At 34.9% G+C, this 13,337-nt stretch overlaps 1 protein-coding gene and 1 long non-coding RNA gene across 3 annotated transcripts in view; one reads left to right on the top strand and one right to left on the bottom strand.

Annotated features, from left to right (window-relative positions):
• Positions 1-13,337, top strand: part of LOC147846047 (uncharacterized) — a 169,108-nt gene that overhangs the window by 52,748 nt on the left and 103,023 nt on the right. The window lies entirely within an intron of this gene.
• The window catches only part of gas7a (growth arrest-specific 7a), a 108,982-nt gene that overhangs the window by 35,925 nt on the left and 59,720 nt on the right, over positions 1-13,337 (bottom strand). For both annotated transcript variants that reach the window (XM_087243394.1, NM_001278819.1), the window contains 1 exon segment: positions 2,767-2,890. In XM_087243394.1, the coding sequence (XP_087099520.1) occupies positions 2,767-2,890 (124 nt within the window).

Here is a 13,337-nt window from a genome sequence, read left to right as displayed (position 1 = left end):
TCAACAAGCGACACACTTGTCCTCCTTGAAAGAGGAATATGAACTGCTTTTACAATTAAAGGCAGAGTTTATATTACACAGGACGAGGCCAAAATACTATTATAAATCAGAGAGACCTAGCCACTTATTGACCCTCAGGTTGAAAGAATGTGAATCTAAAGCATACATTAGTGCAATAACATCTCCAGATGACAAGCTAACCACAAATCCTATAAGCTATTAGAAACTCTGATGTCCTACCAATTAAGATTCATGACCATAATTATAATATTACATTATATGCTGATCACATTATTTTATATCTGGACCCTTTCAGTAACCAGTATAATCAAGGAATTTGATCACTTTAGAAGTTTATCAGGTTACAAGATAAACTGGACCAAATAGGCTTTAATGCCAATTAACAGTGTTAGGGCCCTATCATACACCCAGGGCAATGTGGCGCAAGGCGTGACGCAATTGTTGTTTGCTACTTTCAGCATGGCGCAAGAGTCGTTTTGACATTTTGCGCTACGCTGTTTAAATAGCAAATGCATTTGCGCTCATATGTGCGCCCATAGGCGTTCTGTTCTAAAAAAGAAGGTGTATTGAGGTGCATTCCTAGCGCGTTGCTATTTTGAGGAACTTAAATAGAAGGTTCAAATAGATCAGATCAAAGCTTTCATGCCTTCTTTTTCAATTTATTCATAACAATTTGCTTTCGTATAATGTTATTATTATTTAGCAGTATTATTTTTTATATTCATATGTATATATTTTTTTAATTAAAAACAAGCTTAGATTTGCCCACCTGTCAGGTTTTAGACCATATGGGGCATAACATGTGTGTTTGGATATAAGAACTATAATTAGAACTGAATTTAGAAACAGTTTTGAAACAAATATTTGTGCTTAACAAATGAAATAAATTATTTATAGGCTAATTGATGTCTGTGCGTTCTAGGTTTCCCTATCCACAAGAGCGAAAGTGAAAATAGATCATGAGAAGGCCTTATCTCTCATTCTCGCGCTGCAGATGCTCTGTTTAACTGTTTTCTTGCAAGTGAAATGTTCAGTTTTTCCACTTACAAAGTATGTCAAGTAAATAGCCAATGTGCTTATGGCGCACTGCAACTGACTCTTAAAGGGAATGGGAGATGAGAGTCTGATTGATTTATTCTCAAAACACACCTATAACTCATTAAGAAAATAAGCTCAACCCTTTTAGACCATGCGCCATGGCGCAAAGCGGATTTTTCTGTCCCTAAATTAGCAAAAGTGGATTCCGACACTCCCTAATTGCCTTCGCGCTCTGCGCTTTGTACTTTGCAATAGAGCGCTTAAAGTTAATTTTCCTATCTCTTCATCATTCTTATTAAAGATTCTTTCATATATTTGGGTGTAGCTATATGTAAAGACATTTATAAAATTGCCAGAAATAATTTTAATTACATTTTAGTTAAGATTAAAAATTATACTCAGAGGTGAAATAATCTTCCAAGTCTCTCCTCAAGGCAAAATCTCCGTGGTCAAAATGAATTTATTACCACGGCTTAACTTTCTTTTTTCTATGCTGCCTCTTTCTCCTACTCCATGTTATTTTATGGAGATAGATTCCATACTTTCTCAGTTTATCTGGAATGGTTAACGTCCCAGAATAAATCTAGACACATTGCAGCATTCTATACATTCAGGAGGATTGGCTGTACCAAATTTAGAGTTTTATTACTTCTCGTTCCGACTTAAAGATCTTTATATCTGGATTGATCCTCAATCTAAAGTTTCATGAAGATGACAAGGTTAAACCACATAGGCTCCAAGATATCCTTTTTGCTGGTATAGGAAATACAAATGATAAATACAAATTTGGTTCGATTGTAGCCAATTCAATTAGGATCTGGAAAAGAGTGGAAAGTCTTATGGGAGGACCCTTCAAATTTTATAACAATACGCCCTAGTGGCACAACTTTAAAATCTTATGTGGAAATCGGCCATTTGTCCAGCCTTCTTGGTCTACAATGGGCAAGAAATGGGCAATCAAAAAACTTAGCTCATCGTCTTATCCATTTCAAAGTTATACATAGAGCATATATAACTCTTTATAAGACTGTATCCTCAGGTAATTTTTTTCATATGTTTTGGGAATGTCCAATTGTTGTTGACCTGTGGTCTCATGTAAATTCTGTTTTGTCCTTTTTACTACAAGTTGATTTTGTGTCTAGTCCGGGTTTATGCCTTTTCAATGATGAAACTAATTTCTGTACAAGTACACTAAAGAAGAGAATGTTGTTTGCTGGTTTTACAGCTGCAAAGAAGGCAATCATACAAAATTGGTTTTCTCAGCAAATGTGTGCAAAAACATTTTGGATTCATAGCCTCCTTTTATTACAAAGAAAACTCCTTACTCAACATAAAAAGGATTGAACCCAGATTATAGAGGGTTGGTTTAATTTGCAAGCTATCCTGAGTGGAGGAGAATGACTAATTTTTTTTTTTTTTAATTGAGGGACTATTGAGGGAGTCAGCCCTATTGAGTGCTGGCAAAGACAGGAGTTTGTCTGCCAGTGGAGTCTGATGGTTATGGTGTTATGACAGATGACAGAATTAGAGGAACTGACTGTGATTTGGGTAAAATAACACACTTGCAAACTTGCAAAAGCAGGTTTAGTAACATCCTAGATTAAAGTATTGTCTACAGGTTTGTAATGAGCAGGTGTACATGTACAGGTGTATAATAAAATAATCAAATTTGGGCTTAATGAACGGCATTTGTATTGATGTTCTGACCTGCTTGTGTGGATTTTCGTCTGGCTTTCTTTATATCTTCCTCTGATTTGTTGCTTAATTTGATCTCAAGCTGCTGGGTTTTCACCTCAAGATCCTTCTGTCGGTCTGCTAAAGCCTTCCGTGCCTGTAAAACACAACACAAACAAGTCATTTACTGTAAAGACTTTCAGCTTGTCTATATAACATTGGGACAATAAACACATGTGCAAGTTTGTCTATCAAACTTCCTCAAAAGAGCACACATTGCATTAAAACGTTTTTCAATCATAATATTTGCATTGCATCGCAAAATCACTGCTTGCTGCTCACTGAGACATTGTGAAATTGTGCTCATCTTTGTTCCATTGCCTATAAACACAGTTGCTCATGTTTCCAGAAATCAACAATTCACAATGAAAATGAATGACAGCCTAAGGTTAGGGTTGATGTTTAATAAGTGGGATGAACACAAGTGAATTACTCAAGGCATTATTCTGATGTGCTCTCATTTCTCATCCAGCCATCTGCCGTCCATGCAAAGGTTTGAATAGAAATGTTGACAGACTAGCTTTAAGACATACAACCCAACATGAGACAGATTTTTGAGCCATTTGTTGCAACACTGAGATTTATGTCACTTTAAAGGTATCATCACTTATATGCCTACATCACTATATACCAACATTAAAAATAACCATTTCACAAAGTACTTGTATACCACTTTGTGCTTTTTGTATACCACTAATGGTATATACCTCTCTATATCTCTAGCCAAAATTATCCTTAGCCAAAATTATATTTCACACATAACACCTAACACTAGGGCTAAGAGGGTAATTTTTGCAGTTTAAAATTTTTGTCATTTAATAACTTTGTTGAAATAAAACCCACATATCTATAATTAATATCTATACTTTCCTAAATGTGTATATTTCGTTCTAACAATTATATTTTATTAAAATTACAAAACTTAAATGCAATAAGTATTTCTACATTTAAAAAACCATGACCATGTGCATTTCGGTGTCGGCTACTGTTCCCTTTGACTTTAAATATGCACAACTTTGTTAACTAGCAACTTCTTGCTAACAAAAACATAACTTTCTAGCTACATACCAAACCACACTAAAAACTATGCACTATGTACACATGCACTTACACACTCAACAGCATAATAAATAAATATAGTGACATCCCAAATGGAACACTAATGTTTTTTTTACTAAGAGGAAATTCAACCCATTTCCCTGATGAAGTTTAACGGTTGCCAAATCAATGAAAAAAAAAATAAAAAATGACCAAAGTACCAAATAGTACATGCCATGAGTATAACTGTATTCAACATTGGGAGGCGCTATAATTACTCTCGTAGGAAAATTTTGCGACATATGTGGCATACCCGGGTAAGTTTGAGAGTAAGTACTGTTGGTGGATAACCTCTGCTTTGGTTCCAAAATCAGAGATAAAGTCTGGGGTATGTTAAGTAGCCATAGCAACTTACTCTATGAAGAATCAATTATGTTCCAGAGTTTGTCAGTTTTAGAGAGTTTACTGAGCATTGCGGGTTCTTTTGATTAGAATTTTGATGGACGTAGAAGCACAGATATACACGTTTTTTTTTTTTTTTTGTGAGATGGTTATAAGTAATTAGTTCATTTCATAACCAAATGTATATTTGAATGAATGTCATTGTTTTTTTAAAAGATTTGTTAATGAATTTAAAAAACCTTTTGAAATCAAACATGACAAACCGAGTGTCTGCGCTTAACATAGCATGCTTAACAAAGCATTCAGTGCAGCTCTTTGTAGTCACGTCAGGGCATTTAAGGCATTCTGTACAATGTGGCAATAGGACCATCTGTACAGTATGCCTGGCACTGAACTGTTTCAAACACGTTTGTACAGTTCCTTAGCCACAAACCACTACGAATCATTACACTGATGATTTAGAGCGCTGCAATAGCAGAGTGGACAGTGTGTCATTAAGGAACAACGAAGCGCACAGTGGAACAAGTTGGAATCTCACGTAGAGATCTCATGTTTTTCTCTATTTCTCTTTCTGCACCCCTCACTTTTTTCCGTAGCTTATATATAATATTTTAAGAAGTGGTAGCTTTGTCTTTTGTAGGAAAATAAATTCATATTTTAAGATGTAGGACTTATCTTATCATATCTATACATCTATTCACGAACACACATGCACTTGATACATTTTAATATAATTTTGCTTTATGTTTTGCAAATGTTGCTTTACACAATGTTTCTTTTTACCATATTTGTATTATACAATTGAATCATTACTGGGCACTGCATTGTTACTTCCTGGAGGACAAAGGATACCCTTTTCTGCCTTATATGATGACACCCTACCTGCAGCCTGACCCAGAGGAAACCTAAGTGACACAAGCAGACCAAAGATATGGAAGAGTGCTAAGAAATATTATTTGTCAAAAAAATACGTTTAATTAAATAGTTTGGTCTGAAGCACTGTTCATTTCTTTATTTCCTTAAATAAAATGAATGATTTTTTTACACTGCTTTATACACGCACCTTTCAAAGTGTAACATATGGTGATGCTCATGTGACTTTATTTATCTTTGAAGATGGACCTTATATCTTAAATATACAGCTATTTCAGAATTCAAATATATAAATGAAAGGTTGTTTTGTGATACGATAGTGAAATTCAAATTTGGAAAAGTGCAGACAAATTCCTACACTGCTTGTTAGTTGAGGCAGAAGGAACTTTGACTCTAACAGGTGGCCCTCGGTTAGACAGGCCACAGCCACCTTTCTATTAGCTGCATAACAGAAAGAATATTCTAGAGTGTTTAATACAGCTCCTGTAATCAAATATTACCTTTTCAGAGAATGTTTCTGTGTTTAATTATAACTTTGGACAGAGTTCTTCTAGCTCCAAAAGGATTACAATTTCTATAAGCCTTATATCCTAATCAATACACATTTGTATTGTGGCCTTAAGAAAATATTGGCAGGAAAATTAAATGTATGAATGGTTACATGACATACTCAAAAAGGATGTTAAAGAGAATTTAAATTTTTCATTACAATGAAAGAAAGGGTGGCATGATGTGTAATTTAATGAACTAATGAATTTTCTTATTATTTAATTTTTCTTTTCTTATCTATTTCTTATCTTATATTTCTTTCATTGATGCAGATGATTAATCTGTGATTAAAACCTCCAGCTCCGCCTCTGTAAAGTGCATTGCCCTTTTTTATCACCGTGACTTTCTATGGTGACTCGTGAAATCGGCGATCTACTGAAAATGCCTTCAGGTATGCGCCATGTGCACGCATTAACCTGCGGTTATCTTCAGGAGGTTGATTTAACTTACTCTTATTGGAACCGACATACTCGCGGTAAGCAGGTTTTGGGTTAATCAACAGAGAGATCAGGGTTTAGCAGATGGTAAGTTAACCCAGCTTTCTGGAATACCCCCCAGCTCCTTTAACTGTCAATATGAATCCACTCTATGGAAAGCCACCTGGACAGCTCATCAACCCTGAGGTATCATCTCCTTTAGCACCGGTTCCCTCTGGAGGGGGGAATTTTCTGTATGTTCCAGTTACGCATTGCCCAGATAAAGGCTGACATTCTAACCTGATGATTTCCTCAGTTTGTTTCATAATCATTATTTCAAAGACATACCCCTTGCTTTTATGCTTCCATTTGAGCATTGACACTTTATGATAGCAAAAATTAGCTCTAGTACAAGGGAACTAAACAGCTGCTTAGGGCCCTGTGGCCACCAGGGGGCCCCCTAAGAGTGCATGAGAGAGTGCATGCACAGAGCATGCCTGGCTGACAAAACTGAAGTTGATTAAAGAAGCAGCAGGTGAATGAAGGTAATAATATGTCAAAACAATCTGAATTTGAACTGTTAATTTGAATTATTGACAATTGTAATTTAATAAATCTAAATTTGTATGTTGTTAAAAATTAAAAACAACTGAATTTTTAAACTCTAACAATCTTTTATAGACATATTTTCAAACTTCTGATTTTTTGTGGTCTGATTTCCTAGACTGCAGATATTCATTAAAAATTCAGAAATTCAGATCGTGAATTTAAGATTTAGCAGAAAGTAGGTCAGTGGTCATCAAGAGGGAAGAGAAGATGATCACCAAAAAGTTAAACGAAAAGTTAAAAGAATCACTTACCTCTGCTTGATTCATAATTATGGATGATTTACAAGGTGCGACTTACGAGGGTGGGAGGTATATATTTTAGCTTTGAGTATGGGGGGAGCTGCTTTCGGTTTTGGTCACATAAAACAAACATTATGTTACCTCCGTAAAGTTGGCACCCCATAAAAACAAATAATCCCCAAAACTATGCCAATAGTTTGTGCTGGTTTGGGGTCAGAGATATTAAGCAATATTTTTTTTGGACAGTGTGACGTCACTTCCCACCCCATGTTGCTCAAATGACTTCAAATCCCAATCCCAATTCTACCCCTTAGCCCTTCCCCTTACCCCTTTTTTGTGCATGCAAGGAGTAGTAGTGTCCCAATTCTCTTTAGCTTTAAGGCGTAGGGCTAGGGCAAGGGGTATACACCTCTTCAAAAGAAGATTTTTCAGGACCACACTTGAAACTAAGGGGTAAGAAAAAATTCCCAGAATACACCAACTACAGCTGCACCCGAAAGTAAGGAGATCCACAAATTAGTATTTTTTTATGTCATTATTATAAATTTTTACAACAAACTAGCGTATGTTTTGATATATTCATAACCCCGTTCATGTTTTACCATAACACTTAAAAAAACGCTAAAATAAAAACAGTGTTGGCTATAATGTTAATGTTTTTTTGTGTGTTTACATTGATGAATATGGCCACTGTTTTAAATGCACAGTTTTACAATCTTATTGCCACATTATCCTGAAGATAAATACCAAAAAATACCACAACTGGAATCACTACAGCAGTCGCGATCGTCTGATCTCATATTAAGCAAAAGATGGCGATGACATGATGACGTGTGCAGGTGCTGTGCTGTCCCAATTCTTAGGGGTAAATTTTGAAACCTTTTGAAGGGGTAAGGGGTAGGGGTAAAAAAATAGAATTGGGATTGGGCCCAAATCAGCACAGGTTTTTTGTTCTCAATTTGTGTTGGTTTGTGCCGTTAAAACACTGTATCTGTTTTCCTACTTTAGATATAACCAAAATATTTCGGGAGCCGTCACGTCACTCTCCACCCCATTTCCTTTAAATCGTGCCAAATTGGTGTCATTCGTTTGTGCCCGATTTGTGCTGGTTTGTGCCGTTAAAATAAGCACTGTATCTATTTTTATTGTTTAGATATAATTCAAATATTTCGGGAACCCAGACGTCACTCCCCAGGTTGTTTAAATCGTACCAAACTGGTGTGATTCATTTGTGCTAGTTTGTGCTGTTAAAACAAACACTTTATCTGTTCTTATTGTTTAGATATTGTCTAATTAAAACACTTCAAGAGCCGAGACATCACTTTGCGCCCCATTATTTTCTCTAAATCGCCCAAAACTGATGTCATATTGGTTTATGCTGGATTTGTGTTGTTAAATAAACACTTTATCTGTTTTTGTTGTTTAGATATAACCAAAATATTTGGTTAGATTTGTGCTGGTTTGTACCATGGAAATGAACATCAGATATTTATATTTGTCCACGAATGTTACTTTCGTTTGCTCACAATTTGTGCTCCTTTGTGCTGCACAAAAATATTAATTAATAGCAAAGGCATATGTTATATGAGCCTGTAATCTACGTTTTCTCCCATAAAATAAATATTGACTAAAGTCCACTAAAGCTGTAGTATATATATATATATATATATATATATATATATATATATATATATATATATATATATATATATATATATATATATAGCTTTATAGCTTTATTTTTATTTTATGGGAAAAAATATTATATTTTATATATTATTTATATAAATTGAACCCTCAGAAAGAATTTGTGACCCCATCCCCCCTATAGGCACATAGTTCAGAGATCTGGTCCACGCGTCAGGTCAGGTGCACCCATATATAGCCTTTAAAAATATGTGCACACGGCGGCGCATTCCACTTACCCCTTTGAGCTATAATTTTTTTACGATAGTCTGCAGATACAAAAATAAACAGGGGGGCTAATTATTCTCACTTCAATTGTATATGTCTAGCGCCTCATCTCCTATGCAATAAAGCAGCACAGGGATCTGTCTCAACTCTGGTTTATCCACTAATGCTGAGGCAGTGAGATACAGATTAAATCTTTGTTCCCACTTATACCTATTTTCAGCCCCCCTTCATGGATAATGACGAAGGTGGATGAAGCATCTCCATGTTGTCAATAGCGTTAGCTTACTAGCTTGTTGTGAGACTGTTGTTGTCAGGCTTTTTGCTCATCGTGCTGGGATCTGATGTCACAGCATTAAGAAGCGGGTAGCTCCAACTCTGACACCATGTTGTAACCTTTTCTCATTGTTGCTATTTATACATGCACTGTGGGCTACACATAGAACAACTTTACACACACAGGCAAAGGCTACATCTTCAACTACACACACACACACACACACACACACACACACACACACACACACACACTGGGCCTTTACCATTACATAAACTGTGTGGGGGAAAACCCAGGCTGAACCATTCACTGCTTATACTACAAAAAAGTTCCACCAAGTCTGATGGACATTCAACTTCATGTGCCCAAAGTTAATTCAGTTCCCAGTCCAAAGCAGAGATCCATCAATACTTTGTACATTTCCAGTTTGAACCGTAATGTGTCTGAAATAGCGACTCAGGTATGAACACAGGCTGGTAGGTTAGTTAGACCTGTGAACAGACTGATTCAAAACATGACTGACTGAATAAATCACAATGCAGTCATAGGGGTTACCAAGTCCCCTTCTTAAAAGTCATGGGAATTAAGGCAAGCAAAATAACAATGTAGTCAAGTTGAGTGGTGTAAAAGGTACTTCTTTTGCGAGGGAATATCTGAAAGCCTGTTCAAATTTAATTAGTTCCTTCTCCCGTGATTTTCAGGTAACACATATGTTGCATGACTAAATGGTGTAACTTGTTACAAATTATTTGCTTTAATTGCTTCTTTATCAAATTGACGTGTGGTGGTACAAGTTTTGTGAAGTAAAGAAGTGTGTTTATTTATAAATTTTAAACACAAGGAAGAATGTTTTATCAAGTAGTTAACTACAGCAAAACATCTATGTCCATTCGTAGGCTCAAGCATTGGCATAACCTTTTTAGCAAATCTATACTAGGGTTACACCCATCATATCTCCAGAATTACATTTATAAAAAAAAAAAATGTTCTTAACTATAGCCTTTAGTTACAAGATATTACAATTATACTGTCTGTTCCTAAAGTGTGGACTGAGATGGGGGAAAAGGCTTTTTTGCAGTTTAAAGAATTGATTTCACTAAATGCTCTTAAAAAGAGTTTAAATGATTTAGAAATTGAAACACAGGCTTGTAGATGTTTTGAACAATTTGTTTGTCAATGTATGATTCATTTTAACTCTCAATTGTTGTTTGTTAGACCCATGTAACATGTATGCTGCCTAATCTTGGCCAGGATGCTCTTGTAAAAGAAATTTTAATCTCAATGTGTCTTTCCTGGTTAAAAAAATAAAAAAAAGTTTAATAATAATAATAATAATAATAATAAATGTTTTGTATTATCCTTTCCGAGAGTTCCTTCGTTTGTTGTAGGTAGGGCTGTGATTAGTGTAACACTGGTGAAAACGGTAAATCTTCCTTAAATGCTAACACGCTCAGTTGCGTGTTGTACGCAGGTGGAGAAGCTGAAGTAATTTTCACTCTCATTTATCTTGCATTTACATTGTCTTTGCAAACATAATAATTATGCAGTCATTTTTGATGTTAAAGTGCCTCAAGTCGGTTTCTGTTATAATGTGTATCCATGTAATCAGTTCATTTTTACTCTAAAATGCCGCATCTTCTGTGCTTTATTTAGAGTTTCATCCGCACGTTTATTTTTCATGCAGACATGTGAGAGTATATTTTTTTTTGGTGTTACTGTGTACTCACTGTGCCTCACTACTCTGTTTAAAGTGTGTTATTTTGGTTATTAATTCGTTATTTTGTGAATCCAAATGTGATTCAGTTTAAATTAAAATGTATAATAATTATATTATTAAATTATATTTTGGCAGATTTTTGCTTAATAATGCTGGTACTATTATTAATAATACAAACAAAAGAACTGTATCAGTGATGATTCAATATCTACATATTATTGCAACTTACAGTCATAATACAAGTCAGATGTAAATGAGTTTGCTGCAAGTCTATCTGTTAGGTTTGGAAAAAGTTTTACTTTTTATTTACAGTTTACATTATGTAATTTTCGACATGCAATTTTATTTTTATTTGCATTTCAACATTTAAAGTAAAAAAAAAAATTAACATTTTTCTCAGTGTGCACGTGCTTGGTTGTGTGGTGTACGCAGGTGGAGAAGCTGAGGCATAAGAGAGTAGTTTTCTGGTGTTACTGTGTACTCACTGTGCTGTTTAGAGAATAAAAACAGCATTTTTGTCATCCCGTCTGTGTGTGACTGTTTCTGTGGTGTCTGCGGGGTATCTATTTGAGATCTGCTACAGCTGCAAGTTCTAGTCCTGTTTGACTTGACCACATGGCTTTCTGAGTTTGTCTCTTTGTGCCATGTGCTCTCCTGTATATTGTCTAGTCCCACCCATTTTGTTATCGCATTATTAGTTTATTCTGTAAACCAGTTTAATTATTGATTTGTTCTCCTTATAGCTCATGCATGTCTGCTATCCTGTGCCAGTTTGTCATTAATTATAATCATTGTTCTTTTCTGATAATATTGTCTTGTATTTTCTTGTCTTGTCCAGCTCTTCCCTGATAGTCCAGTCCAGCCTAGTCAATTTTGTTTAGTTTATGTTTTGCCCCTCTGTGTAGTTTTTGTTCTCATTTTATTTAATTTTTTTGATATATCCATACTTTATTTCTTTCTTGTGTGCTCACTTCCTCTTATGGCTCGTATGCAAGAAGGCATGAACTATCATAAAAAATGCATCAATTCACACCTGACAAGACAAAGGCCTACATAATGAGCTGCATAATGGGCCATGTGAATAAGGGAAAGATTTACTTGTGAGTGCATGTAAACAGTTTACTGTTAAAATATATTATAAATAAAATATATTGTCTTTCTTTAGATTATTATACCATTAAATTAATATAAATGTAAGGTTTATTTCATGGTTAAAATGTTGTTGTTTTATTTTTATTTAATTTTTTTTGTATATCATTGTTTGCAACACTGTAGTAATAAAAAGTGTTTCTCTGCCATTAATTCAGCACTGGAATTGTTTCCGAATGACTCTTTGAGACTGAAGTAATGGCAAAAGCTTTGATTATAATAATTTTTTTTTTTTTAACTCGAAAAACAATTACTTTATATCAAAATAATATTTCCCTCTATCACCCTTCATTTATATTTTGCTCAAATATTCACAGTCTTAGTGAGCTTTCAAACTTTTGGCTGCTAGGTTCAACTTATTCAAAAAAATTAATTACTTAATTCTTATTAATAGGATCCAAAAATTAGTATTTTAAGCTCCTTTTATAGATTATGTGCTAAATACACATACACTCAAAAAATGATATGTTGGCTTTAATTAACTTTTTTATGTCAACAGGTTCCACATAACCGAGTTAAGTTACCCTAAAGAAAGAATATTTATTTGAGTAAACTTAAGTTAGTTACCTAAAAGTAATGTAATGTTGTTTAGTTCAATCAACACAACATTTATAATTTAGCTTTAATTTAATTTTTTTACACTGTTAAAAAAAAAAATCTGTTAAAATTACAAAATATCCCGGCAGTGGTTGACAGGAAATTTCTGTAAAAATACGGAAGTTTTATAGGACTGTTTAAATTTACAAAAAATAACCTTATTTTATCAACTGATATAATGTTCGTTCACAAAAACCTAGTTTAGCTCATAAAAACGTAAAGTCATTTAATGCACTAATGTGTTCATGTGTGTACAATTAGCAAACAGATCTTCACTGCCTTAGTAACTACACAGTTACCCACAGTTACCTATCAGCTATCCTTAGTTAATTTTGAACTTGCACACAGATGCTACTATCCTCCACAATGGTGATATGAATTTGTCGACCCCTGGGGGTTAACTAACTATTATTCCTATCCATCCCACACGACCTTTCCCCTTAGCTGTACCCCACCCTTGACCCTTAACAAAGTCTTAAAAAAAAACCTCCAGCCCAAGGCTGCACCTTGAAATTCTGTCCATAAAAATTATTAGCAGAATTGGTGACAAGGGGCAGCCCTGCCGGAGTCCAACATGCACTGGAAACAAATCTGACTTATTCCCGGCAATGTGAACCAGACTCCTACTCTGTTCATACAGGGACGAGACATCCATTAACAAATCGCCTCTGACCCCATACTCCCCGAGCACCCTCAACAGAATGCCGCGAGAGACACTATCGAATGCCTTCTCCAAATCCACAAAACACATGTGGACTGGTTGAGCA

Source organism: Danio rerio, chromosome 3, assembly GCF_052040795.2.
Source record: "Danio rerio strain M-AB ecotype USA chromosome 3, GRCz13ab, whole genome shotgun sequence".
NCBI classification, from domain to species: domain Eukaryota; kingdom Metazoa; phylum Chordata; class Actinopteri; order Cypriniformes; family Danionidae; genus Danio; species Danio rerio.
Note: the sequence above shows the minus strand (reverse complement) of the source record. Positions and strands in the feature narration are given on the sequence as shown.